Genomic DNA, 27,997 nt, shown 5'->3' on the forward strand with positions numbered 1-27,997 from the left:
CCAGACCTCCCATGTCCCAGCCGAAGAAAGCCCTTTTAAGGGACACTGCCACCACCGCCATTCCCTGGCAAACCAGGGAGAGGTATTCTGAGGGGAGCCCCGGCCCATCAGCCAGATGTGTCCTCCTCCCTGCCCCGACTCAAGCTCTGCCTGAGCCCTCACACTGCTCCTCTCGCTGCCACACTAGTGTTGGCCTCTGGTGAGAGTTTGGGACCCTAAACACCCCAGCGGGAGCAAATGGCACCTGAGTGGCAGCAGCTCATACTAACGTCCAGTGGCTTCTTCAGTCGGGTCCTGTCCTTCCTGTCTTGAAGACTTCTCGGGTTTTCATGGGTTGCCGCTCCAGGTCCCACTCCATCTCGCCTTCGCCATTCTCAGCACGCGAGGGTAGACTTCTGATAGGGCCTCTCCCAGTGTGCACTCGAGCCACTTGCCAAGCATGCTGCCCTGCTCTTTCACTGCTTCTGAGCTCCCCATGGTTGCTGCAAATAGTTTAGTATGCTCTTGATTAACTGGTGCTGCGGGAGACCTCTCTCCTGCTCCCAGCTTTGTGTCCTGACCTGGGAATTAGGCTTAGAAGAAGCTCCACCCTGAGATGCTTCTGAGAACTCAGTCTGTGTGAGAAGCACTAGACAAGTTGAGGTCCAGCTCTGATGAAGAGTGCCTCCCTGCCAACCCAGGATGTGACACCGGGACCCAGGGCTGCCCCTTAGGGACTGGGTTCGCAGCCAGCAGCACTGGCACAGAGGCTGGTTCCTGTGTGCTTGGTGAGGCAGGGCCAGAGGGAGGGGCTGCTACACTGCTCCCGGGTAAGGAGCCAGCCTAGGCTGTAGGTAGAGGGGGTGGAGCAGATGCTGCAGTAGAAGCCCTCACTGCCCAGTGTCTTCACCTCTCAGCCTGGGCAGCAGGTCCAAAGTTCCTGAGAGCGCCCAACAGCTTGAGGCATGTACCCCGAACTGTGGACCTAGGGATCTAGTGGCCAGGTCACCCACAGCCTGGGCAGAGATGACCTCTGCCCATAATGCCCAGCAAGGTGCTGCGGTGCAGGCCCCCAGCCAGGTCCCCTTCCCACTCTCCAGGGTAGATGGTACAGCCTGACAGCCCACGGTGGCCCCAGGCTGCCTCCCTCTCTGTTCCACAGCTGATGTCCTCTCTCCTCTCCTGTAGGTCTGTGCAGACGTTTGCAGACAAATCAAAGCAAGAAGCTCTCAAGAATGACCTGGTGGAGGCCTTGAAGAGAAAGCAGCAGTGTTAAACCTCTGCTTCACGCTAACCGGACACGCCATGCACTCGTTAGGTTCCTTTCTTAGAAAACTCGTTTTCTGCTCCTTTTCCCTCCTCCTTTCCCTCCCCGATGGGTCACGTAACAGTTTGCATCGACCACGCAGCGCATCGCTCCCCAAGAATAAAGCCCGATAACCACCCTCCTCTGGCTCCAAGGCCCGCTTCCCACGACGTTTCCATAGAGACCCTGTGGTTTTTTTTTTGTTCGCCTGGGCCCCCGTCTTCCTTTCCTCCCATTTATAAGCATATATACTGTCAGCCACTGCTCCTCCCATATTTGTTACATTGGTGTAAAAAATGTAAAACAAAAACATTTTATGAACTAACTGGTGTGTGAAAGAGAAGAACTGGAAATCAGATTCCATGTGTATTTGGGAGTTGCTTGGAGTTGGGGGCCGGGGGGGACAGCGGACAGCTATGGAGGACAGAGAGACGTCCTCGGCACTGTCCTGCGCAGACGTGCCCACCCAAGGAGACCACAGTGGGGTGGCGGCTGGCGACCGGCTGCGCTTCCGGCCAGGTGCTTTCCTGTCGATTTTTATGGAATGCAAAAGGAGTTTTTTTGTTTTATTTTGGTTTTTTTTTTTTTGTAAAGCTTAAACAAAAAAATCTACATCTTCTACTTGAGCCTCCATACTTAAAAAAAAAAAGGAAAAAAAGAACAAAAAAATAAATAAAAAGAAACTGGGACACAGTGCTGGCCTTGTGTTCTTTCTCACCTGTCTCCCTCGTCTTGGAGCTCTTCCCATCCCACATCCAGCTACAGCACATCTGTCCACCTCAGTCCACTTTCACCTTCTCAGGGACCGAAGCAGAGCCCAGGGCTTCCTAACGCCTTTCCTTATCTAGCTGGTTGCTCATCCCTTTCCCTGGCTTCTGTGGCTACCATGTTTGCCACCCCATCTTCTGTGATGTCCCTGACTCATTACTCCTGGTTTCTCTTATTTGGTCCTGTGTGAAGTACAGAATTCCATGGGAGGTGGTAGAGCAGGCTGGGTGCCATGACTCATGCTTGTGCTATCAGCGTTGAAGCTGAGGCAGGAGGATTGTGAGCTCAAGGCTGGTCTGGCCTGGACTATACATCCACATGTTGTCTCAACTAAAAAAGAAAACTGGGCATTGGCACACATTTGTAATTACAGCACCTGGGGGTCGGTGGCCGGAGGACTGCCAGAGATCCGAGGCCAGCCTAATCCTCAGAGTGACTTCAGGCTCACTTAGTGAGACTGTCCCAAAGCAAATACTGAAATTAGAGGCTGTGAGCCAGCAAGACGCTGCCTGGTAGGAAAGGCTGCTTGCTGCCAAGCCTGAGGGGCTTGGGCTCCATCTCTGGAACCCACGTGGCCAAAGAACTGGCCGGCGTGTGCACACACAAAAACAGGATTAATGTAAAAAGAAGCAACAGAGAATTGGGTAGAGACTCAGCTGGGCGAGCAAGCACTCCACTAGCACGTGCCAGCCTTGGCTGTAAGGACAGAGAATGATGAAAAGGTGGGCCTTGCCCAAAACCCATTTCCGTGGGCTGTGAGGACTCTTGGGGCCTTGAGTCGTGCAAAGATGGGGACAGACCACCAGAGTCTACTAAACCAGAAGCAAACTTTATTCCAGAAAAGGATAATCTCCATAGGGCACACAAAGCTGCTCAGCTATAGCTGTGACCACAGCCAGAGATGGGCTCTGTAGCCATGGCCACGGTGGTTTCAGACCCCCCCCCCCTTTATAGCAAGAAGCAAGCACTAGGCATGAACAAAAGAATTTTTACAATCTCGAGGTAAAACTCGGATACAAATTGCCTTTTTTTTTTTTTTTTTTTACAATTTCCATTAACAGGTTTTTCAGTTAAACTAGTGTTTGTATTTAGCCCATTGTTTCTCTCTGGTGCTCTCTGATGGTGTTTACCAAAGCTGTATGCTCCCCTGATACGGCCAGTTTTGCTCAGCAGGGACGGGTAAGGGACAATGCACAACCAAAAAGCCACGTACATCCCATCATTTAAAGGTCAACTCAGCTCACATCAGTTGTTCATCACGAGTGGCCAAGGGGTGTATCTAAAAAGCTGACCCTCAGTTTGCAGAGGGCTGCTTCAGCCTTGCAGACAGAGCTATGGGTTGTAAAGCAAAGTAACCCACTGTTGATAGTTACTCTAAAGTGGCTGACAGTCTGCTCTCATTCTCCTAGGCTTACAACTTTGTGTGTATTTCTACATTCCCATCTCTGGAACCCACATTTCTCTATTCTTACTCTTGGACTCTTGGGACAGGCACAGCAAACCTCCCTCTATGCAGTGGGGATGCCACTCTAGCTAAGGGACAGCATGGGACACGTCAAAGAGCATTTGCAGCCTGGCTGACTCTGGCCCTCTGCTCTTTCCTTGATGCCCATCAGTGGGAGAGCCGTGATGGCTAGCAGGGCCCATGGGGATTGGGAAGAAGAAACGGGAGGACTAGAGGTGTAGGAAAGAGTGCTTTCCCAGCACGCAGAAAAGCCCTGAGGTGATTCCCAGCACCACACACACTGAGCATGGTGATGGACACCTGAAATCCTGGGCTCAGGAGTTAGCACAAGGACCTCAGGGCTGCAGTGGTGGTTCAGTGGTTAAAAGCACTCGTTGCTCTTCTACGGGACCCAGGTTCAACTCCCAGCACCCACATGATGGCTCAGAACTGTAACCCCAGTTCCAGGGGTTCCAAAGTCATATTCTGGCTTCTGTGGGTATCAGGCATGCACAGGGTGGCCGCACATACATGTATGTAAGTGGAGACTGCATGTTCATTTACCGGCTGCCCATGCCCGAATAATCACACAGAAACTATATTAATTACAACACTGTTTGGCCAATAGCTTAGGCATATTCCTAGCTAACTCTTATATGTTAAACTAACTCATTTCTATTAATCTGTGTATGACCACAAGGTTGTGGCCTACTGGTTAAGGTTTCTGGCATCTTAATCCTTCGGCAGCTACATGGCATCTCCCTGACTCTGCCTTCTTTCTCCTAGAATTGTTTAATTTTCCCCACCTAGCTCTGTTCTGCCCAGTCATAGGCCAAAGCAGCTGCTTTATTAATAAATGACAATAAACATTCACACATCACAAGTAAAACATTCTCACACTTGGTTTTAAAAGTTCAAGGTCATCTTCATCTTTAGCTAGCTCTCTTTAGGGAGATCCAGATCTCAGTAGGGAGATCCTGTCTCAAAAACTCCCGGCCAAGAGCTGGGTGTGATATGGTGTGGAAGGAAGAACATAAAAAGGGGACAGAGGAGACCAACCTCTGGGGACAGGAGCAGCAGGAGAGAGGGAGAGGGAGAGGGGGAGGGGGAGAGAGAGGGGAGAGAGAGAGAGAGAGAGAGAGAGAGAGAGAGAGAGAGAGAGAGAGAGAGAGAGAGAGAGAGGAGAGAGAGAGAGAGAGAGAGAGAGAGAGGAGAGAGAGGTAGAGTTCCACCTTTAGCCAGGTGTTCCTGTGTAGCCCTAATGAGGAACCTAACCCCATCTTGAAGATAGGAGCCATTATGCTGTATTTTTAAAAATAAGTTTCTATTTATTATGAGAGTTGCCCCTGGAACCTGACCTTTCCCAAACCATGACCTTGATTTTTTGTTGTTATTTTTGAGGATACCCTTGCCCTCCCTAATCACATGGCGACCACATGATGGTTTTTTTAAAAATATTTTTTTGTGTGTAATAAGAAATATTGCCCTGTTGTCTCTCTTCTGTAAAACTGAAGACAGATTGTAGTGTGGTGGTGTAAGCCTGGAATTCCAGCACTTGGGAGACAGAGGCAGGAGGATCATCCTTAGCTGCCCCTAAAATTCAAGGTCAGCCTGGGATGTGTAGACAGTTCCCTAGAACAAACGAGTTGGCATTGTTTTTTCTTTGCTTGCTCTATAGTTAAGCTTCAATTTGTGTCTCCCTTAGTTAGTTGTTTCTTTGTTTGTTTTAATTTTGAGAGTCTTGCTTTGTTGCCCAGACCGGCCTTTTTACTTGCTTTGTAGCCCAAGCTGATGTTCAACTTGTGTTCGGCCTTCCCAGTGCTGAGATGAAAGGCCCATGTCACCAAATTTGGTTTTATTTTATTTTTAAAATTTTATTAGGGCGGCAGTGGTGCATGCCTTTAATCCCAGCGCTCAGGAGGCAGAGGCAGGCAGAGCTCTGTGAGTTCAAGGCCAGCCTGGTCTATGAAGAGTTAGTTCCAGGACGGGGTCCAAAGCTACAGAAAAGCCCTGTCAAATAAGCCAAATAAGCAAATCAAACAAATAAATAATAAAAAATAAATAAAAATTTTATTTAGTACTTGAGGTGGGGCCGAGGAGTATCAGATCCCCTGGAGCTGGAGTTACAGGCAGTTGTGAGCTGCCTGCTGTGGGGGCTGGGAATCAGAACGCAGGTCTGCAAGAACAGGATGTGCTCTTAATAACTGAGTCGTTTCTGCCACCTGACCAAGCTTAGTTTTGATAAATTCTTTTAAAAGCATGAAATTCAGACTATATAAACTCACAAAACTCTGGAATCTATTTAAATTGCTATGCTCTGGTGCCTTATTTGCACTTGCTATTTCTAGGTTTCTGTTGTCTTTAAGACAGGGTCCAGTGTAGCCTAGGCTGGTCTCACAATAGTTAAAGATATACCGGAGACCTGCTTCCTCCGGGAAGGCAGTAGGGCTGGGGTGGGGTGGCAGGGGTGGTGCTGTTCAGGTTCCAGAGAGGATGCGTGGAGTCGGTGGCAAGGGGAAAGGGGGAGATGGACACCATATGAGGGTGAATTGGGATGGCTGCCCTCGAGTTTATTGGAAAAAAAAAAACCCACATCTTTTAAATGCTACAGTTGCACATAGAATTAAATGGGGAAAAGGAGGCGCGTGAGCTGGCGTGTGGCTTGAGATGGGGGTTCAGGAAGCACTGGCGTTGGCAAGAGGTGCCAGTCATATGTTAATGGAAGGGCCACAAGTTCCTCTTGCCAAAGGGAAGAATTTGTCTCCCTTTTTAGCAAGCGGGAAGAGAAGGAACCGGGGACTTGTCTAAATGCCTGACCTTGAGAAAAGGACTTTCTTGGTGGAATCAGACTCTCTGTTACAGAATATTGTAGTTTCTTGTGTGGCTTGGTTTATTTGATTAAAGCTTAAAAGTGAGCAAAGAGGAGGCCAGATGGGCATTACCGTGAGCCTGAGCAGACCTTAGGAATTTACAGGTCTTGATTGTCACCTATCTAGGGGATGTTACTTATCTACATTTTCTAGAGCCTGGTGCTAACTTGTGTGGGAGGAGGCCGAGTTCTCACATGGTCCCAGGGTGGTGGTTTGGTTTTTCTCCCAAAGAATTATTTTGTTTAGAGAGAGCTACCATTGTACACACGTTCATCCTTCACCAAAGCCCGCACAAAATTTCCTCAAGGGAAAGGCAGCTGGGGTCTTATCACAGCAGGGTCCTGTTAATTAAACTGGCTGCCCCCAGGAGCCTGAGATGGGAGATGGCTAAACTCCCTCGAAAGTCACTAGCCCCACTTTTGGTGTCATGGGAAAGAACAGGCTGAGGGAGTTGGCCCCAGTCACAAGGCTCACCAGTGGCTGATGCAGGCTTGAGATCCTTAAGTCCCTGGACCACTCACCAGGGACAGACCTGGTGAACATAACCAGGCTGTGCGAGCGCCAGACTCTGACCCGGCCATGGAGCACTGGAGCAGGCCTCCAAAACAGAGGAGGAATCAGGGTTAGATAGGTGCAGTCTGACTCCCTGGGTAGAGACGACACCTCCTTTGTCAGCCAGGCTTTGCCACAGGCAAAGCATATCACCCCCTTACTCCCCCCCCCCACGAAGGGATGTCACCCCTGCTCGAGAGACAGGAGGGCTTCTCGGGCAAGACTGTCATTTCATCTTCTCCTGCCCACGCAGCTTCAGTTCAGGCCTGTGCCTGAGGTCATGTGCCAACCGAGGCCCCAGATCTCCCAACTTGGAAAGGTGCCATGCAGCCCTAGGAAAGTAGCATAGAGCCAGGTCCCAGGATGCAAAGAGCACCTGAAGCCAGCAGTGCTTTGCCTGGGTCTATGCCACGACCCTCTCTTTTCTGCAGCTGTGGACAGAGAAGCTAAAAGAGCACTCAGAGGTGGCAGTCTGTCTGTCTGTCAGGTGGCCCCTGGCCATGCATCTGGCTTTTTTGGACCTAAAATAATGTCTGTGCTAACAGGAAAGGCAGCTAGTTCTCTGCCCCCAGTCACCAAAAGGTGGAGGCCCACAGGAACGTGGAACAAAGTGAGCTGGAACCAACCACTCTTTCTCCCTTCCTTTCGGCCTTGTCACTTCTGTGCCCTGTCTCCCGCTCTTCTCCTCTTCCACCCACGCTTCTGGTCACCACCTTCTTCAGGAAAGCACCAGTTTGTCCCTCTTCTTTACCTCCAAGGTGACCTTCGCTGAGTTCTGACTACACGAGGAGACGTCTGACCACGTGCCTCGCTTTATGCAGACCACCCCACCCTATGTAACCCCAGAGAGAATGCCGGAGCAGTAGCATGGTCACGCCAAGCCTCTGGGGATGTCCAACCAAACCCCACCTGGTTATCTGCCTCTTCCCGAGCCTCAGGAGCAGGGATCCCATTGAGGTGTCCCCATTACTGCCATGTCACGCCACTAGAGTAGGACAGAGAGATAAAAAGTTCAAAAGCCAAGGACCCATGGATACTGGACATGGTTCCCCCGTCAGTATGAACTTACCCTGGGTCCCTGCCCAGACCCCAAGTGTCGTGGGAAGGAGCAGCAGAAACAGGCCCAGCTGGAAGGTATGTTTACTAGGTTGTGTCCAGTCAGAGGGACAACCCTGGGTCCCCTGGATAGGATGTAGCCTGGGGTGCACAGGCAGATTGAGGTAGGTGGATGGGAGGTGGCCACACCATCTTCTGCAGTCTCAGCTATGGGTCCCCTACAGGCTCCTCGAGCAGCTGTCTTATACCTGAGAGGTAATGTCCCGGCATAGCATGATCCAACTCCAGACCTGACCTAGGTCCAAGCATGGACGGGAGGCAACCAGGCCCAGATTCCTAGGCCTCCCTCAAGCCGCCTCCTAGGCCCAGTCCAGAGGCTGCAGTGTCACCGCCCACGCTTTGCTCTTCCTGGGATGGCAGCCGAGGTTCCCGTCATCCAGGGCACAGGTCAGCTTGGGAGGAGAGGCTCTTGCTCTGAGGCAGTAGTAGCGGAGCGGTTCCTGTACACCAGGAACTGGACGGAGATCTGATGGCAGCGTTAAGGCTGCAGCACACACGCTGGACTGGAGCTGTTCGCATCACCCTTCCCTGATCTGCAGGTGCCAGCCAGGACCTGAGCCTTGCCCTTGCTCTCCCACCACCCTGAATGCCAACCCTGACCTCCCAGCTCAGCCATCAGGAACCCTGGATTAGGACGCTGCCTTTCTCGCTACAACACTAAGCGGCTGGGCCACTGTGGGCCTTTCTCACAATATCCCATGAGGGCTTAGCAAGGGCCAAGGGCCATGTTTACTTTCTGCCAAGTGGGACCCAAATAATATCCAGTTGAGCCTCTTGGCAAACACTGATGGAGCACTCACTGAGTGCTGGGTCCCATGGGAAGGGTGCTCAGATATTGATGCCATCAGCTGTTACCGGGGTGGGACAGGCGACTAATAGCTCAGACAAAAGGAGAGAAACACTAGGGACTGAGGGGTTTCCGCCGTGTCACTCAGTGAGGAGGCAGTGGGGGTCAGGATTAAGCCTGCTCACCCGTGTCTTCATGAGCTAGCTCTCATTTCCAGTGGACGGGTGCCCTGGCCTTTCTATTCCCCGGGGCCTTTACACAGGCTGCGGCTGGACTCTCGCTGCACAAAAGCTCCCTTGCTTTCGCCTGAATCAACTTCTCTCTCAACCCAGGTGAGATGACACCTGTTGAGGCCTCTGTTTACCCGAAACTAGGACGGTAGTCCAGTGGTGACATGCTCCTGCTGGCTCTCTCTCTCTCTCTCTCTGTAGCACTTGGTGCCACTGAAGTGAAGTGACCACCTAAAAACCCAGTGCGTTCTGTCCTTGCTCTCTTAGCCCTCTGATGGTGCTGGTCCTGGCTAGGTGCCTGACACACAAAAGAGGTGCACACTCTTGATGAACAGATGAACTGATGGCTACAGAGGGATGGATGGGGGTGGGGGTGAGTAGACGGATGGGTAGATGGACAGATGGGAAGGTGAATGGACAGATGGATGGGAGGTTGGATGGGTGGATAAATGGACAGATGGAAGAATGGATGGGTGGGTGATGGGTGAGGCTGGAGGGGTAAACACAGTTTGAATGAAAGGTCAGATTGTAGGTGGAAGGATAGGTAGATGAATGGATATGTGGACGAATAGGTGGGTGGGTGGATGGATGGATGGGTGGGTGGACGGACGGACGGACGGACGGACGGACGGACGGACAGTTAGGTAGATAGGTGAGTGAGTGGATGGATGGGTGGGAGGATAGATGAATGAATGGGTGGATAATGTTGGATACGGGTAAATGGAGATGGATAAAAGACTGGATTGTAGATGGACGAACAGATGGGTGGATGGCTGTGTAGATGCATATGTAAATGCATGAACGGATGGGTGGGTGGATGTGCAGACAGAGGGGTGCACTGACAGGGACATGATGCTGAAGCAGCGGCTGCCTTGCCCACATGACTTTGCCAGCGTGACCCACCTTAAAGGATACAATGGTGTCAAGCAGCAGCACACCCAGGCTGCCCACGAGCCAGGGCAGGTGGTGCAGCAGGTAGCTGCCCTCGCTCTGGCCCACCTCAGGGTTCTTGAGCAGCACGCTCAGCCCGTACAACGTGTTCCCCAACATCACCAGCGCAAACAGTGAGTAGGAAATGCCTTGGGTGGACTGCCGTAGGAACTAGGGGGAAAGGGGTGATGGTGGGGTCCTCAGAGAGGGTTCTTGTCTACAATACCAGCATTTGGGAGGCTAAGGCAGGAGGATCCTGAGTTCAAGGCCAGGCTTAGACGATACAGCCAGTTAGGGGTGATCTGGGCTACACAGACAGTCCTGTCCCCAGGCTCGGAAGACTCTGGATTGTAACTGTCCATGTGTGTGTGTCCTGTGTGGTTTATACTCTGAGCTGGCTTTTCATTGTGTGCCCAATGCCCAAGTATGGCTTGGCACCCAAAACAACCCTATCCAGGGCCCAACTCCAAACACTTCTCCCAGTACCACAGACATCATGGCTGTCTATGCCTGCTGGCCCCCAGCTCTGCAGCCCTCACTGGACTCCACCTGCCAGGCAAGCCTCCAGTGGGGGAGGGGGGTCTTCAGCATCTACTGTCCGCTCTCTCAGGCTTCTCAGCTCAGCGGCTCCCTCACACTTGACCTCCAATGTTGCCGAGACACAGTCTCAATCACCCCTCCCGGCAAGGGTCACGGGCCAATTTCCCCAGCTGGGGGACTTAGCCCACATCAACAGCTGCTGTGCTTAACCTTCCAGCCCTCCTTCCACGTGACCCACACCCCTACCGAAAGCTCACATTGGTGCGGATCTGAGGCAGCCTGGAGAGCAGGTACAGCACGCTGGAGATGGAGCCGATGACAAAGCCGATGACCTCCTTCTTTGTGAAGGGCTGGGGGCGGGGAAGAAAGGGGCATTCACTATCTGGTGGGAGTTTTAGGGAGCAGTCTCCCCAGGGGGGTGAGTAGCCCCTTAACATCTACATGATCACGCAGGGCAATGAGAGTCAGCCCCCACCCCCACCCCACCCCCGGCCATGTTACCAACACAGGCCCATCCCCTACCTTATTGCCTGGCTCCACAGACAAGAGCATCCGTCCCCGGAAGCCTTCCCTGGGGACAGCCACAGGATCAGTGATGCTTAACAGTGGTGTGATACACACTGTCCCCATGATGAAGAGGAGCACAGAATTGATAGGGGCAGACACTGGATTGAGGCAGGAGAGAAGACGAGATTAGGTATTTAGGTGACAGCAGATAGCCTGGGATAGGAGTCCCAGCCTTGCTTCTCAGTAGCTATGTGACCTTGGACAAGTGACCTAGCCTCTCTGAGCTTCAGTCCTTCATCTATAGAATGGGGATCCAACAGTACCCTTCCCCTAGGGACGCAAAGGAAAGACCGTCAAGGGCAGAAGGGTCAGCACTCTGACCCTCCTCTATGACTCACCCTCCTTTCTGGTTCTGAACCAGAGAGAGGAAGGAGCAAGTAGGGTCTCCCTGCAGCTTGATCTGTATATGTCTCCATCTCGGCCCACTCCAACTCAGGTCCCAGGCCTCCCAAGGCCAGCAGAGCCTGACCCAAAGTGACCCCTGGACTCACACGGAGAAGGCCGGTTCTTGAACTTGTAATGGAAGTACAGGGTCAGCATCATGAGGTCAGCCAAGACGTAGTACACAGCCGTGTAGGTCTGGGAAAGAGAAGTGGACCCGGGCAACGGCTGCTGACAGGCCCTGATACAAGCACCCTGGCAGCCCTCCACTGCACCCCAACTGGTGACCAGCTCTGGTTATGTCACCTCTCCGAGCCTCTTGTTCCCTCAACTGAATGGAAGGTTCCCTGTTTCTATCTAGGCAAACGAGGGATCCAGCGAGAATCCAGCCTGGACAGTCCACAAAGCATCGAGTACCAGAGTTGAGGCAGTTGGCCAAGGCCTTGACTGACCCTCCTTCTGCTGGCCATAGAATGATGTCTGTGGTTCCCAAGGAAAACCCCATTTGGTACTTTGTGGACTCAAAAATTTTAATTGGGTCCCAACCCCTCAAAACCACAGACCCCTGTGGCGTGGTATGCTTACATGGCAATTGGGGAAACTGAGACTAGACAGAACCCTGACTCACCCTTGGTTCCACAGCATGGTGGCCACTGAGTGTTGGCTGGCAGATTTGAAGCCCTAGTCTCTTCTCCCACAGCTGTTCCCACTTGTCCTTCCTTAGCTGCCCTGCTGTGCCTGGGACTCACTCACCTGCAGGGGTAGCTGGTCTGCCAGGAAGGAGCCAATGAGGTTGCAGGAATCTCCACCGATCCAGCCCAGGAGGAACCACAGTGACAGGGCCTGGTCCATGTTCCCTGTCTTGCAGGCCTTGATGTATTGGCTGTGGAAGAGGAGGGGACACATGCTCACAGGCTGAGGCCCACTTAAAAGGCCAATAAGAGCTGGGTGGTGGTGGCGCACGCCTTTAATCCCAGCACTCAGGAGGCGGAGGCAGATGGATCTCTGTGAGTTTGAGGCCAGCTTGGTCTACAAACTGAGTTCCAGGACAGCCAAGGCTACACAGAGAAAATCTGTCTTGAAAAAACAAAACTAAATCAAAACAAAACAAAACAAAACAAGGCCAAAAAGAGGACCTTAACAGTCACAGTATGACTGGGGGCAGTGATGGGCAAGAGAGGGCCCAGGGCTTAGGCTGGAACCTAGAACTTCAGAGGCAGTATCTTCAGTGTGTTTCTTTGATCTGTGTTGGAATTCTACCAATGCATACACACACATGCAGGCATTGGTACATATAAAATAATAAGATGAAAATTTTAACCCCCCCCAAGAAAAAAGAAACTCAGAGACAGGTACAATGGCACAAGACTGAGGAGGCAGAAGGAGGTGGATCCCTATGAATTTGAGGACAACCTGGTCTACACAGAGAGTTTCAGGCTGCTGGGGTTAGTGAGACTCTGTCTCAAAATTAATTAATTAGTCAATAATAAATAGCTGGGCAGTGGTGGTGCACACCTTTAATCCCAGCACTTGGGAGGCAGAGGCAGGTGGGTCTCTCTGAGTTTGAGGCCAGCTTGGTCTATGGAGTGAGTTCCTGCACAGTCAAGGCTAAGTAGAAGGGCCCTGTCTCAAAAACCAAAACAAAACACAATAATAATAACAATTTTTAAAAAGGAGCTCATGAGACTAGAGAGACATTGCAGTTACAAGTGCCTGCTGCTCTTGCAGAAGACCCAGATTCAGTTCCCAGTACCCACATGGAGGCTCACAACCATCTGTAAACTACAGTCCCAAAGGGTCCAGATACAGTCGATGGGGGCACCAGGTGTCAAGCACACATGTGGTGCGCTTACATACATGTAAGTAAAATAACCAAATGCGTAAAATAATTTAAAAAAGAATGAAAGGACAGGAGGGGTGGCTACACGTGTAATCCCAGCAGTTCAGAGATGGAAGCAGGAAGAGCAGGGGTTTAGGGTTACAGGGTCTCCCTAGATAGCCAGATTGGCCTTGAACTCAGGAACCTCCTGCCTCAGCCTCCGGAGTGCTGGGATTAAAGACGTGTGCCACCACGCCCAGTCCAAGATCAATTATTAAAACGGTGACAGCAGCCTTAGAGGACAGAGCCCTAGGTGAGGTCCTGAGTTCATTGCTGCCTGCCTCACCTCCCACAGTGCCCAGCCAGGCATGACAGTAGCCGTCCCTTCTCTCACACACCTGCTGCTCCTGACCAGCTGCTTCCTGCCCGCATACCCCCAAGTTCTTCCTGGCTGTGGCCCTCCCTGCCGCTGCTGAGTAGCCAGGGGCTCTCTTTCACACTTCACGTAGTTGGACGCTGGCACTATGCCAGCTTTCCAGCTTGCACACATATTGGGAAAACGAGCTCTAAGGCTCAGGGCATGACGGTGGTCTACCCAGGTAACAGTCAGTAGGTGGCGGAGCCGAGGGTGGGCACTCTGGACCCCTGTGCAGTAATGTCCTCATCCCCCAGCCTAGCAACAGCCACAGGATTTTGCAGCCCCTGCTTCATCTTCACCACCAACCTGTCTTCACCTGAAGGATGCAACCATATCTAAAGCAGCCCAGCACCCCCATCCTCCAGCCCTGTCTCTTTCCAACTGAGCAACAAAGAGCACATCACCCAACCCTCATCTGGTAAAACAGGGAGGTGAACTCTGCTGTTTCAGGGGGCTGTTATGAGGATCAATGGAGGTAAACCCACCAGCACTTAGACACAGGCCAAGAATACAGTAAGCACTCAATCCATGGCAGAAAACATTACTGTCTCAGCACCGGCATCCCTCAACATGAGGTCAGGCCTGTGTAGACTCCGTGCAGCCCCTTATCTTTGGAGCAAGCTGGCCATCAGAGAACGTGATCAGGGAGGGAGGGAGTACATGTGGTCTGGGATCTAGATGGGACAATGACCAGCCAGTCGAACCCTCTGTGTAATGCAAGGGCTGCTACCACCCCTGACGCCCCGCCTGCTCCTGCCGCATAGCCATATACTTACGGGAAGGTTGATGCAGCAAAGCAGAGGATGGAGACCAAGCCCAGGCCCACGCTGGCCTCATCCCAGCCATCCTGAGCACATTCACCAAACACATCCCAGATCCACTGGATGGAGCCGTTGGGGCAGATGGAAAAGTTGCTTGCGCCTAGGGTCCTCCAGACCATGGCCGCAGAGGAGGGGTCCCAGCAGGGAAGAAGGCACAGGTGTGTGTATGGTCACAGTTCAGAGGCTGGCGAAGGTTCGTTCTACGAAAAGGGAAAGAGGAAGTCTTCAGCCTTGGGAGGTGTAGCCCCTTTCCATGATCTGGTGATGTCAACTGGCCCTGTCCTCCACACAGTGAAGATAATGACAGGCTCTACTTCATATGTTACATTTAACTGTGACAGTTTAATGAGTTCATAGTTAGAGTGGGTGAGCCTGTATGCCAACAGCATCTAGGTATTTTGTTTTCTGCTTTAGAGGTCAGACCTAGAGCCTTGCACATGCCAAACAAGAGGTCAACAACTGTCCTTATTCCCAGCATTTTTTCCTTGACTTTGTATTTCAAGAGGGTCTTACAAATTGCCCAAGCTGGCCTTAAACCTTCAATCCTATTTCAGACACCTGAGTGCTGGGTTTCCAGGTCTGACCCACCAGGCCAGCCTTCCATCCCTTTGCCACTACTATCTTCTAACAAGGTCTCTGAGGCCAGGCGTCTCTGGAGGACAGACTACCCTCTGCATCGTGCATGTGTGAATAAGAAGGCAGTTCCTAAGGTTGCCCAGGTACCCGGATAGGAAGCTGGGGCCCATGGTCCTCCCAAACCCTGAAAGACATGCACGACACCTACCTGCAAGGAAGCCACAGCCCACACCAGAGGATGGCTGGTTAAAGGAGCAGGAAGAAAGGAGTCCTCTCAGATCCCTGCCACCTGCAGAGTCACTCCAGACACTGTCACTCTGTATGCTTGACAACCTAGAGAGGGGAGGGAGGGCAAGGTCCGGCTGGCTGGAGCCTCCTCCAGTCCCAGCATGAAATCCCACATTGTCCTCCGCCTGACTCGACTGGAACACTACTGACGTGTTCTACAGGAACCCGAGGCCACAGTAGGGAAGTCATCTGCTAGGGCCACCCAGCCAGAAAGCAAAAGCATCAAAGCCCAAGGGAGAGGCTTCACTGGTGGCTGCCATGCTTCCTCTTTTGTCACCATGTTAGGAGGGCGCTTCCTCATCGAGACAGGCTCACTCTAGTACCTTCTCAGTTCCCACTTATGCCAGGGAGGCCTGGCTCTGGCTGGACCCCGGAATGCTGAGCTTGCGATGCTCGGGCCAGGGAGAGGAAGCAAGGCAGCTCCTTTGTCCAGGAAGCCCAGACTCTCAGAGGACCTAACATGACCAGCTACTAGAGCTGGGGGTAAGGGTGCCCCAGGTCGCTGATTGGCCAGCTCATTGTGGCAACTCCAGTATGGGGCAGAGGATGGATGGAAGGTTCTTCCCCGGTCTCAGTGGCTGGTGCAGGTGACATCAGCATAGCTAATCTGGGGAGCAATTACCTGACACCTCCATTCACACGCAGTCCAGGTAAGAGCTGTGCCTAAAAAGCTTTCTTGCTTATCAGCCACATCCTTCCAGACTCCCCTGCCCTGTGTCCCTATGTAGATTCTGAATGGGCCACCACAGTTCATCACACATCCATACACTGTCCTCCCTCACAACATCCAGGTCTAGCAGGGAACACTAAAGGCAGACTTAATTGGCTTGGGGCCTGTGAGTCAGCCTGTCAGGGCCTGCCTATGAACTGGGACTAATATCCTTCTGAGCTGAACATAAACCTCTGAGCCCCACATCCGATCCAAGGTAGTGATGGTTTGAAGATGGGAACCCAGTATCTTGGCTGTTATGGAATCTTTCTTTCATTCCCTTTCACCGGGTTAGGAAGGAAATGAGGGGAGCAGGGGCTGTGGGTGTAAGCAGCTCTCCCAGCTTCTTCGAAGACGCTTTCCTTGATACCAAAGTTTGCGCCAAGGACCTCATACATGCTACGTGCTAGTCAATGCTTTACCCCTGGGTTATGTCCCTCAGTCTGAAGGATTCTGATGCTCATGGTTCATTTCCAGAAATGCTGGCCAGGAGACAGATCTCCTGAAAGACCCCAGTCCTCTCCAACTCCAAGGTACTTCCCACCAAAGCAGATGTAGGCTCCATTCTGAGACTGGATCAAGTTCAAATTCACAGAGACAAGGTCCCCGCACCTCAAGAACTGCTTTTTTTTGTTTTGGTGCCTGTCCTGGAACTAGCTCTTGTAGACCAGGCTGGCCTCAAACTCACAAAGATCTGCCTGCCTCTGCTTCCCGAGTGCTGGGATTAAAGGATTAAAGGCGTGCGCCACCACCGCCCAGGTCTAAGAACTACTCTTCTTCCGGAATCCTTCTCCACCACAGATGCCTGGGTGATACAGGATCCATTTCTAAACTGCCTTCTCCAAGAGGTGCCGCAGTCACTTCCTCCTGGAACACACTCTTGGAGAAGACACACCACTGTCCTTGTTAAACGCTGCTCTTCAGACAAGCCTCTCTCCGCTCTCTCTGTCTGTGTATTTCCTTTTCTCATGGTCGGGATGCATCTGCTACACAACCAAGACTCAGGAAATGTAAAGGTGAGGGAGAGGAAAGGAAGCATGATGAAGGGGAGGGGGGAGGAGGAGAGAAAACATGAGAAGGGGAGAGGGGAAGGGAGGAAACTTGTGAATCGAGGGGGGCCTAGGACTGAGGGTCCCATCCAAGTGATGGAGCTTCAGCGTTCTGATGCATAAAAAAAGAAAAGAGACTCATGAAAGATACTTAACCTCCTAGACTGACTGCAGACTTCAGTAAAAAAAAAAAAAAAAAAACCCATTCCAAGCCATGATAATGGTTTGAGCCTAGGAACTCATCCATGCTGGTCAAGTGCTCCACCACTGAGCTACAAGTCCCTGAAATTAAGAAGGATTCTGACTCTCATGGCTCATATCCAGAAAGGCTGGCCAGGAGATACAGTCTCCCGCTACACCCAAAGTCCTCCAACTCTAAGCAAAACCAGGAAGACGCTTCCCATCGAAACACATCTCGCACAGTCGACAGTAATATTCTGTTCTTGCTGTAGCCCCCTGGGTCACACAGTAGCACACAGTATACACTAACTGAACAAACCTGAGTCTACAGCAGTACTCTCACTTCTAAACAACCCTCCTTGGATTCCTGCGGTGAGCTTGGCGTGGGAGTGGGCACTCTGAGCTCCCTCCCTGCTGACCTGGGGGAAATGTATCAGGAGATCCCGCAATGGCTCCGGGATCCTACCCACTCCAGGCCTCCAAATCAAGGATCTAACTCCTTCCGGTGACTCTGCCGGTTCGGAGGGATAATGACAGGGCAGCAGTAGCTGGGGCAAGCGCCGCGATGCACCCGCCCAGTCCGGGAAAAACAAGGCCATCAGAAGCCAAGAGACCGGAAGGCAAGGACGGACAGGTGAGAAGTGGAGCCGAACGCGGACTCGGATCCCAAGTCAGACCCGGCTGAAGCTCGCGATCCCGCGCCCCAAAAGGGGACCGGCGCCGGGGACTGTGCGGGGCAGGGGAAGGGTGTAGGAAAGAATTGACAGGGCGTTCCTGGAGTCCCGACCCCAAGCCCTGCCTGCCGCCAGCCCCCCAGCATTCTCACCAGAAGAAGATCCACAGCCGATTCAGTTTCAAGGTCCGTAGCCCGCCGGGATCAGCTGACCTCCGACGCCCCGCCCTCTCCGCGCGTTGTGGGCGGAGCCCGAGGCATCCAAGCACGCAGGCGCAGTCTCCATGCTGCGTGCAGCGTCCCGAGCTGTGGGCCGAGCTGCTCTTCGCTGTGCGCGTCGCTCCGGGCCTTCCGTAGCGCGTCCTCTCGCCATGTCCCGACCTCCTCCAGCAGGCGTCACCTCGGGCGTCCCTCTCCGGCCCGCCACAATTCTGGGCACTATGGAGATGGGGCGCCGCATGGATGCGAGCGCCAGCGCCGCGACGGTACGCGCCTTTATGGATCGCGGCCATAGAGAACTGGACACGGCCTTCATGTACTGCGACGGACAGTCCGAGAGCATCCTGGGCAGCCTGGGGCTTGGGCTGGGCAGCGGCGACTGCACAGGTAATCGCTGCACCTGCCCCCACACCCCTGCACCGAGTAGAGCTGAGCTGGTGCCCGCACCCGGCGTGCACTGCCCAGGTCCGCACCCCCAAGGGTCTGCACCCAGAAGCTTCCTAAATTCCCATATCCACAGCTGTGCGCGTCGCTCCGGACCCCAAGCTTCTAAGGCTTTGGAGCCTAAACTACCGAACTGAACTTTGTCCCGCCTCTCCTTCGAAGTTTCTGGAGTTGCAACTCTGGGCGCGTGGGGAGAGAGGGGGTAACAGGTGTGAGGGAGCTCCTGTTCTGGCCTCGTAACTCGTCAATCCCTGCCTCTCAACTCTCCAGTTGTCCATTGCTTCCCCACCCCTCCATCTAGGTTTTGTGCTTATGCCCTCTCCTCTTGCCCGCACCACCCCTGCACTCCTGGGGGCATGTTTCTCATTCCGGGCTTTGCAGACTTTGTCCTGTGCAGTTGACAGTGCCTGTGGCTCTCAAGGAGACCTGTGGCAATGCCAAGGGCCCAAGGGGGGCAGGGGTGAAAAGTAGCGTGGGGAGAGGGCACTTCCAGCCTTTCTACCCACGCTGTGCCAGATCTTGCACTGGGGGCTACTACAGTGGGGAAGTGTCTAACCCACAGAGGGAGTTCCGAGTCCAGCTTGGAAGACCGAAGCTGTGATTGCTGGGGAGTGCAGGCGGGAGTAGTTTGTGGAGGCCCCAGGGAGAGCAGCAGGCAAAGCTCACAGAGCCTTGAGGCTAGGCCTTGTCTTGTAAGTAACACTGTGCTAGGTAGGAAGGGGCGCTGGAATGTTCGAGCTTGAGAATGCCATGCATGGGGCAGGATGGTCAGTGGCGTGTGTCCCTTGATGGAAGGTGAGGGGAACTGTGCCTCGTTTGCTTGAAGCCACTGGAAGTCTCAGGAGTGTGCCTGATACACAGGGAGGCCTCTTCTTTGCCATCCGGAGATGACTCCTCCCCTTTTCTCTACAGTGGTCCTCTCTGGAGCACCTTGGACTCAAAACATGGTACAACTGGAAGGGAATAAGTGAGCAGATCTCTCAAGTCCAGCTCTGTAGCGTTTACCTGGCTGATTTGTTTCTCTGTCTCTCTTTTACACAGGGTTTCTCTGTGTAGTCCTGGTTGTCCTGGAGCTTGCTCTTGTAGACCAGACTGGCCTCGAACTCACAGAGATCCACCTGAGTCTCTGCCTCCTGAGTACCGGGTTTAAAGGCGCACACCACCACCACCAGTTTTTCTCTTTAGCCCATTTCTGCTTTTCTTTGAGTCTTTGTATTCACTAGGCCAAAGTCCTCAGGTCACACTTGTAAAACTTAACATGAGAGTGCCTTGGAGCAGTGTATATGTGTTAAAGCCAGGAGATATTGTGGTCCTCTCTCTATCAGAGAACTCCCCCATTGTCTTGCTGAGTCAACATAGGCAAATATTGGTACATAGACTCCATCATTCATCCATCAGTCCAGGTAGTCGATCACAGAATTCATCATCCATCCATCCATCAGTCCAAGCAGTCGAGCACAGAATCCATCACCTATCAGTCAAGGTAGTTGGGGTCCCCTATCTGGGAAGAAACAGAGCTGAGTAGGTGACTGAGGAATGTGCGGGCTTCTGAGAGTCTGAAAGGGATTCTAAGATTGGTTGCTGTCAAGGCACACAGTCAGGTGCCTGTATTGCTTCCCTGTAACTGGAGGTTTCTCTCATGCCTACCAGTTCCTGATTTACCACTTGGGCTTAATATTAATTACAAACTGTTTGGCCTATTAGCTCAGACTTATTATTAACTAGCTCTCACAACTTAAATTGACCCATTTCTATTAGTTTATATTTTACCATGAGGCTCGTGACTTGTTACCTCACATCTTGCTTCTCCAGAGGTAGTCTGTCCCGGGCTCCACCTTCTTTCTCCCTGTCCCGTTGCTTGGATTTCCCACCTAGCTATATTCTGTCCTCCCATAGGCCAAAACAGTATCTTTATTTATTTATTTATTATTTTTTTGGTTTTTCGAGACAGGGTTTCTCTGTGGTTTTTGGAGCCTGTCCTGGAACTAGCTCTTGTAGACCAGGCTGGTCTCGAACTCACAGAGATCCGCCTGCCTCTGCCTCCCAAGTGCTGGGATTAAAGGCGTGCGCCACCACCGCCCGGCAACAGTATCTTTATTAACCAATGTTAGTAAATCATATTTGCAGCATACAGAGGGGTATCTCACATAACTTCCCTAATTTGGGGGGCGGGGTGGTGTTTTGTTTTGTTTTTCGAGACTGCGTGACTGTGTAGCTCTGACTTCCCCAGAACTTACTCTGTAGACCAGGCTGACCTCGAACTCAGAGATCCACCTGGCTGTGCCTCCAGAGATTAAAGGCATGCATCGCGACCACCTGACTTTTTTATATTTTTCTGATATTTAACTAATTTATATGTATGTATTGGTGCTTTGTCTGTATGTATGTATGTGCCCTCGTGGGCCAGAGGAGAGCATTGGCTGGCCTGGGACTGTAGTTAACAGATGATTGTGAGCCAGCGTGTGTCGTGATCGAACCTGAGTCCTAGTCCTCTGCAAGAGCAATGAATGCTCTAAACCATCTCTTCAGCCTCCCTTGCATCAATTCCTGCAGAGAGTCCTTTACTGGTCTCCCTGCCTTCAGGCCTGTCCCCCCGAGGTCCTTCTCCGTTCTGTGGCTAGAGGGAGCCAAAGGATGGGCTCATCATCCTGACAAAACTTGGGAACATCAAGTCCAAAGTCTGGGATGGTGTTTGAGCAACTTTGGAGTATGGAGTCTGTCTGGGATGGTGTTTGAGCACCTTTGGAGTATGGAGTCTGATTGGGATGGTGTTTGAGCATCTTTGGGATATGGAATCTGCTTTCTTCTCATGCCTCAAGCCCTCCAGCCCCTGTCCTGCGAGATATATATACTCTTAAAATTCAAAATGCAGCCTTGTGTGGCAAGCACCTTTATCCACTGAGACAATTTACCAGCCAACATTTTTTTTTAATTCAGCTCTTTTGCTCCATTAAAAGAAATTAAAACTTTTGAGGGCTGGAGAGATGGCTTAGCGGTTAAGAGCATTGCCTGCTCTTCCAAAGGTCCTGAGTTCAATTCCGAGCAACTGCATGGTGGTTCACAACCACCTGCAGAGAGATCTGATGCCGTCTTCTGGCCTGCAGGCACACATGCAGACAGAATACTGAGAATACTGTATGCATAATAAATAAATCTTTAAAAAAAGAAATTAAAACTTTTATAGATATATTTTTATTGTAGGTGTACAAGTGTTTTGTCTGCGTGTATGAATGTATGTCATGTACCATGTATCCAAAGAGGGCGTTGAATTCTCTAGAACTGAAATAATAGGTGGTTGTAAGCTGCCCTGTGGGTGCTGGGGCTCGAATTGGGTCCTCTGTAAGAGCAGTAAGTGCTTTTAACTGCTGGACATCTTTCCTGACCCTGTTTTGTATCTGAATTAAAAATTATTCTAAAAGCTCCCTTAGTTCATAGATAGTATGATCATCTACATATAAAATCAGAATGATTTAAAAACTACCTAGAATTTTGTTGTGTTTTGTTTTGTTTGTTTTCTTTTTTTTTTTTTTTTTTTTTTTTTTGTTTTGTTTTGTTTTTCGAGACAGGGTTTCTCTGTGGCTTTGGAGCCTGTCCTGGAACTAGCTCTGTAGATCAGGCTGGTCTCGAACTCACAGAGATCCGCCTGCCTCTGCCTCCCGAGTGCTGGGATTAAAGGCGTGCGCCACCATCGCCCGGCTTGTTTTGTTTGTTTTCCAAGACAGGGTTTCTCAGTAACTATGGAGCCAATCCTAGAACTCATTCTGTAGGCCAGGGTGGCCTAGAACTCACAGAGATCCACCTGCCTCTGCCTCCTGAGTGCTGGGGATAAAGGTGCGTGCCACTACCTAGAATTTTAAGGTTTATTTACTTACCTATTTTATGTATGAGTGTTCTCTCTGCATGTTTGCCTGCGCACCAGAAGAGGGCACCAGATCCCATTGTAGATGGTTGTGAGCCACTATGTGATTGCTGGAATTGAACTCAGGACCTCTGTGGGAAGAGCCAATGTTCTTAACTGCTGAAACATCTTTCCAGACCCCTACCTAGAATTTAAGAAGAAAAAAAGAGATTATTTAATCCCTGTCCCCTCCATATGAGGACATTTCAGTATTGTTATTTCATTTCACAGGTTAGAAAACAGGGACCAAATTAAGCAATTTAGCCCGGAACATTTACATGGCCAGTGAGTAATTCTAATTAATCTGTTTTGTTGTTGTTTTGGTTTTGGGTTTTCTTTTTCTTTTTTCTTTTTTTTTTTTTTTTTTTTTTTTTTTGGTTTTGGTTTTGGTTTTGGTTTTGGTTTTTCGAGATAGGGTTTCTCTGTGGCTTTGGAGCCTGTCCTGGAACTAGCTGTGTAGACCAGGCTGGTCTCGAACTCACAGAAATCCGCCTGCCTCTGCCTCCCGAGTGCTGGGATTAAAGGCGTGCGCCACCATCGCCCGGCTTGGTTTTGGGTTTTCGAGACAGGGTTTCACTGTGTAGCTCTGACTGTCCTGGAACTCACTCTGTAGAGATCCTCCCGTTTCTGCCTCCTGAGTACTGGTTTTAAAGACTTGCATCATCGTGTCTGGTCGTCTAATAAATCTCTCAATCATTATAATCTTCCTGCAAGTGAAAATTGCCACCAAGGCCAACCCTTGGGATGGGAAGTCACTGAAGCCTGACAGTGTCCGGTCCCAGCTGGAGACGTCCCTGAAGCGGCTGCAGTGTCCCCGGGTGGACCTCTTCTACCTACACGCTCCTGACCACAACACCCCTATAGAGGAGACTCTTCGTGCCTGCCACCAGCTGCAGCAGGAGGTGAGGGTGGCCCCTAAGCTCAGAGAGGTGATTTCTACACCTCTCATCCTGACTCTGCCACGTTAGTGAGGTTCTCTGTATACCCAGGGTAGAGCTGGGCACAGATTCCACTCCCAGGTTCCTCACCCAGTTGGTTTTCCCTTCTTGGTTCCCTGCACTGATCTGAGTCCTCTCCCCTGCAGGGCAAGTTTGTGGAGCTTGGCTTGTCCAACTATGCCTCCTGGGAGGTGGCTGAGATCTGTACCCTCTGCAAGAGCAACGGCTGGATCATGCCAACTGTGTACCAGGTGAGGGGAACTTGGTGTGCTAGGATTATTCAGAAGTCAGAGATCAATTGATCCCGAGTCGTCTTGTGCTTTGGACCCTCCTTAGATCCTCCTCAAAGCCTGTGGGTACCAGCCTGGCTATTGCTCACCTGCTCGCTTACTACCTGAGCACACACATCTCCATCCCTCTCCCACCCCGCACTTGAGCCTAGATCATACCTCCCATGTCCTAGAAGTACTCAGCTTTGACCCAGAACTGGGAATCCAGTGCCCACAAGCCCTCAGGAGCCTCCAGTCTCTGAAACACGTCTTCGTAGCTGAACTACTTGGAGTACTCCTTCATCTCAGAGCCCCCCCCCTCTTGTGCATCTCTCTGCAGAGTAATTTTGTTGTTGTTGTTTTTTTTGTTTTTGAGACAGGGTTTCTCTATGAAACAGTCCTGGCTGATCTAGAACTCACTCTGTAGGCCAGGCTAGCCTCAAACTCAGAGATCCACTTGCCTCCTGCCTCCCGAGGGCTGGGATTAAAGGCATGCCTCACTACCGACTGGCATTCTCTGCAGATTTTTCTTTTTTTTTTTTTGTTTTTTTTTTTTTGTTTTTTTTTTTTTGTTTTTTCGAGACAGGGTTTCTCTGTGGTTTTGGAGCCTGTCCTGGAACTAGCTCTTGTAGACCAGGCTGGTCTCGAACTCACAGAGATCCGCCTGCCTCTGCCTCCCGAGTGCTGGGATTAAAGGCGTGCGCCACCACCGCCCGGCTTCTGCAGATTTTTCTTATTGTGGTGTTTGTTTATTCTGTGGTACTGGGATTGAACCCAAGCCCTGGTATATACTCTATCACTGAACTATACCTCAGCCTGCTGTCTGCCTTTTTAGTATGTTTATTACATCTTCTGAAATCAGAGAATTTGCTGAACTTTTGCGTTGTGATTTCAGTATCCAGCCCATCAATAAGGCCTGGAGATATCTGTAGATTGATAACCCAGGCCAGTTTCCCCTCTCTATGCCCAACACTCTTTAACCTCATTTCATACTACAATCGCTAGAATTTAAAAAAAAAAAAAAAAGACTAGACTAGTCCCTGTGCCCTCTAGGTGAGAGGTGAAATAATCAGACCCGGGATAGTATAGATTTGGAGTTTTCAAAGTCGAAAATGGAAAATCTGGGCACAGGGGCACACATATAATCCACCTCTTAGACGTCTGAGGCAGGAGGATCACTATGATCAAGTGATTAAGGATCCCTATGATCAAGGTAAGCCTAGACTATAGAGAAAAACTATTTCAAAAAACAGAAGCCAGGTTTAACAGATAAAAATGTTTGCCGTGCAACCATGAGGACCTGGAGTCTCATTCCCCTGTTGACACACAAAGCCCAGTGTGATTGTGTGCACCTATTACCTAGTGCTGATCAAGGCAGGAGACAGGAGGGTCATTGGGATTTCAGGAGACAGGAGGGTCATTGGGGTTGCAGGAGACAGGAGGGTCATTGGGGTTGCAGGAGTCAGGAGGATCATTGGGGTTGCAGGAGACAGGAGGGTCATTGGGGTTGCAGGAGTCAGGAGGATCATTGGAGTTGCAGGAGACAGGAGGGTCACTGGTGTTGCAGGAGACTGGAGGATCACTGGGGTTGCAGGAGACTGGAGGATCACTGGGGTTGCAGAGACAGGAGGATCACTGGGGTTGCAGGAGACTGGAGGATCACTGGGGTTGCTCACCCAACTCCAGATTCAATGAGAGGCCCTGTCTCAAGGGAAAATGGCAGAGTGGTACAGCAGGACCCCCAACATCTGCTGCCTCTGACACATACACATGTATAGCACCTGCTTACAGAACACAGAAATAAAGAGTGAAGGACTAGCAGGCACTTTAGTCCCAGCTACTGGGGAGGGTGAGGCAGGAGGATCACTTCAGCCCAGGAATTTAAGGCCAGCCTGTCCAGCCCTATCTCTACAAAAAGAAAGCCTTCCAAAATAAATTATTTTTAAAAAGAGGAAAGCTGGGTCCTCTCCCTTGATACATCCACACTTTGCAACAGGCCCTTCTCCTTCCCTGCAGGGCATGTACAACGCTACCACCCGGCAGGTGGAGAAGGAGCTCTTCCCCTGCCTCAGACACTTTGGATTGAGGTTCTATGCCTACAACCCTTTGGCTGGTATGGGCTGCCATGGGGACAGGTCCTGTGGGTGAATGGGTGGGCATGCCAAGCTGGACTCTGCAAGTGACTGCCTTATTGGATGCCCTCTCTAGGCTCCCTCCTGCTTTCCAGTTTGCTGGGTGGGACCAGGCAGCCTCTGGGAGGAGTCTGGGCCAGGGTTGATTGGTTGCCATCCCACAGGGGGCCTGCTGACGGGGAAATACAAGTATGAAGACAAGGACGGGAAGCAGCCCGTGGGCCGCTTCTTTGGGAATAACTGGGCTGAGACCTACAGGAACCGGTGAGCTGGGGTTCTCCTTGTAGGGTGGGAGGTCCCCTTTATTTTACGTGACATTCTTAGCTGTGCTCCTAGGGATAAAAACTCCTACCGCCCCCTCTCTGTGTTTCTTGATGTGTGTGTGTGTGTGGTCTTTCAAGACAGGGTTTCTCTGTATAACAGTCCTTTCTATCCAGGCATCTGCTCTGTAGACCAGACTGGCCTTGAACTTACAGAGATCCGCCTGCCTCTGCCTCCGGAGTCCGGAGTGTTGAGGAGTGTTGGAATTAAAGGCGTGTGCCATACCAACCTGCCTTGATTCTTGGAAGAAATAGCAAATTTCTCTTCTAGGTTTCTCTTCTTTTTCTACCTCTGTAAATGGAAATGAGGAAACCCCACCCTCACCCCCAGACTCTGTGGACACAAAAGTCATTGCTAGTCTGAGATGTGCAGTGCCAGGAGGGAGAGAGAGGACCTTGGGTAGGGGCTTGGGAGGCCAGGGCTAAGTCTGGCTTAGCTTCTCTATTACACTAGGTGAATGGTAGACCAGTCTAGGAGTTCCCACTGATGATCTGGCCAGCAAGTGGGCAGCTCAGGAGCGTCTTATGCCCTGTAAAGGAGGAGGTCCTCTCCCGGGAGATACAGCTCCTTCCATGCTACAGGATGGGGGTGGAGCAGTGCCTTGGTAGGCTCTTTGGCTTTAGGCCCCAGTGTGACCCAAGATTCTCACCCAGTGCTGCTTCCCCACTCAGCTTCTGGAAGGAGCATCACTTTGAGGCCATCGCCCTGGTAGAAAAGGCCCTGCAGACCACCTACGGCAGCAGCGCCCCAAGCATGACCTCAGCTGCCCTGCGCTGGATGTACCACCACTCAGAGCTCCAGGTAGCCTGGCCCCATGAACTCACCTTCTGCCCCTTAGAGGACCCAGAGCTGCCTTTAAGTGATGTCTAGAGAGTACTTCCTCCAGGACTACAGAGATCATTTGGTGTATAAAGCGCTTGTTAGACAGGCATGAGGCAAGTGTCCTATGAAGAGGGGGTGGTTATTATTTATGTCTCCCCAGGGAAGAGGTGTAACAAGCGGCAAGAGCCAAGTCACATATATTCAGTTGTGAAAGACCCCTTTAGACCTAAGTGCGTGTTCAGGACAGATATACAAAAAGATGCAAGATCCTACCAGGATTAGGCAAGTGGGTGTGGGGAGGCATGTGTGACAGTAACCACTATGGAGCAGAAGTGTGCTGAGATCTGCCATCTCCCCTTGCAGGCCACCCAGGGGGATGCAGTCATCTTGGGCATGTCCAGCCTGGAGCAGCTGGAACAGAACTTGGCGGCCTCTGAGGAAGGGCCCCTGGAGCCAGCTGTCGTGGATGCCTTTAACCAAGCCTGGAACCTGGTCGCCCACGAGTGTCCCAACTACTTCAGATAGATGTCCTGGCTCAAGCTTCCAAGGGCTTTCATGCCACCTCTTGGCCATTCCCTGCCTGATGCTGACTCAGTGTGGCCTTCTGCTGGTCTCCACCCACGTGGTCTTCTAGATGGTAGCCCTGCTCCCTGTCACCTCACAGTGAGGAAACTCGGGGCTGAGTCTGACAGCACCACTTCCTGTCTGAATAAAGTGGGCATCTGCCTGGCTGCAGCCTGCACTGAACCTCACACTGTCTCCTCTGCTGCTCCACACCGGCTCCCTCCCTGCTGCCTGGGGACCCACGAGACAGGGTGGAACCGGAGCTGGGGCTCCAGGGAGCATAGGTGTGGCACCATGTGAATACCTGCTGCCTGTGGAGGCCAGAAGAGGGTGCTGGGAAGTCAAACCCATGGCCTATGTAAAAGCAGCCACTACTCCTAACCCTGA

The 27,997-nt window shown here is 51.6% G+C and overlaps 3 protein-coding genes across 7 annotated transcripts in view; 2 read left to right on the forward strand and 1 right to left on the reverse strand.

The window, feature by feature from the left end:
- The window catches only part of Capzb (capping actin protein of muscle Z-line subunit beta), a 103,098-nt gene extending 101,119 nt beyond the window's left edge, over window positions 1–1,979 (forward strand). For both annotated transcript variants that reach the window (XM_075947210.1, XM_075947211.1), the window contains one exon: window positions 1,168–1,979. Coding sequence is in view for 1 of the 2 variants with exons in the window: in XM_075947211.1 (XP_075803326.1) it covers window positions 1,168–1,255 (88 nt within the window). In the remaining variant the exon portion in view is untranslated. The remainder of the gene's footprint in view (window positions 1–1,167) is intronic.
- A 3,566-nt stretch (window positions 1,980–5,545) lies between these two features.
- Slc66a1 (solute carrier family 66 member 1) lies at window positions 5,546–18,221 on the reverse strand. 4 transcript variants are annotated; one of them, XR_012907519.1, is made up of 10 exons: window positions 18,157–18,221; window positions 15,313–15,437; window positions 14,484–14,728; window positions 12,224–12,353; window positions 11,581–11,668; window positions 11,045–11,187; window positions 10,780–10,872; window positions 9,968–10,153; window positions 7,989–8,501; window positions 5,546–7,904 (listed from the first exon to the last, which is right to left on the reverse strand). XR_012907519.1 is itself a non-coding variant. In XM_075946401.1 (9 exons), exons 3-9 carry the CDS (start codon window positions 14,645–14,647, stop codon window positions 8,424–8,426), a joined length of 882 nt encoding a protein of 293 aa, XP_075802516.1. In that variant the 5' UTR covers window positions 14,648–14,728; window positions 15,313–15,437; window positions 18,157–18,221; the 3' UTR covers window positions 5,546–8,423. The 4 variants fall into 4 exon arrangements, 2 of the variants coding, with proteins under 2 accessions (XP_075802516.1, XP_075802517.1); XR_012907518.1 differs by having other exon boundaries at window positions 5,546–5,673; window positions 6,842–8,501; XM_075946401.1 differs by having other exon boundaries at window positions 5,546–8,501.
- Window positions 17,971–27,798, forward strand: LOC142834185 (aflatoxin B1 aldehyde reductase member 2). The gene is made up of 7 exons (XM_075946397.1): window positions 17,971–18,609; window positions 23,279–23,466; window positions 23,649–23,753; window positions 25,788–25,884; window positions 26,068–26,167; window positions 26,896–27,025; window positions 27,410–27,798. The coding sequence occupies exons 1-7, from the start codon at window positions 18,288–18,290 to the stop codon at window positions 27,569–27,571; spliced, it is 1,104 nt and encodes a 367-aa protein (XP_075802512.1). The 5' UTR covers window positions 17,971–18,287; the 3' UTR covers window positions 27,572–27,798.
- The last annotated feature ends 199 nt before the right edge of the window (window positions 27,799–27,997 follow it).

This window comes from Microtus pennsylvanicus, chromosome 13 (assembly GCF_037038515.1).
Source record: "Microtus pennsylvanicus isolate mMicPen1 chromosome 13, mMicPen1.hap1, whole genome shotgun sequence".
Lineage (NCBI taxonomy): Eukaryota > Metazoa > Chordata > Mammalia > Rodentia > Cricetidae > Microtus > Microtus pennsylvanicus.

What these genes read in the sequence shown, in the direction of transcription:
- Slc66a1 (XM_075946401.1), bottom strand. Translation starts at nt 14,647, where the DNA reads ATGGTCTGGAGGACCCTAGGCGCAAGCAACTTTTCCATCTGCCCCAAC. An exon ending in CAGACCAGCTACCCCTGCAG is followed by an intron (nt 11,669 to 12,223) that starts GTGAGTGAGTCC and finishes TCTCTTTCCCAG; the next exon opens with ACCTACACGGCTGTGTACTA. An exon ending in TGCCTCAGATCCGCACCAAT is followed by an intron (nt 10,154 to 10,779) that starts GTGAGCTTTCGG and finishes CTTTCCCCCTAG; the next exon opens with TTCCTACGGCAGTCCACCCA.
- LOC142834185 (XM_075946397.1), top strand. Translation starts at nt 18,288, where the DNA reads ATGCTGCGTGCAGCGTCCCGAGCTGTGGGCCGAGCTGCTCTTCGCTGT. An exon ending in GGGCAGCGGCGACTGCACAG is followed by an intron (nt 18,610 to 23,278) that starts GTAATCGCTGCA and finishes TCTTCCTGCAAG; the next exon opens with TGAAAATTGCCACCAAGGCC. An exon ending in TGCCTACAACCCTTTGGCTG is followed by an intron (nt 25,885 to 26,067) that starts GTATGGGCTGCC and finishes GCCATCCCACAG; the next exon opens with GGGGCCTGCTGACGGGGAAA.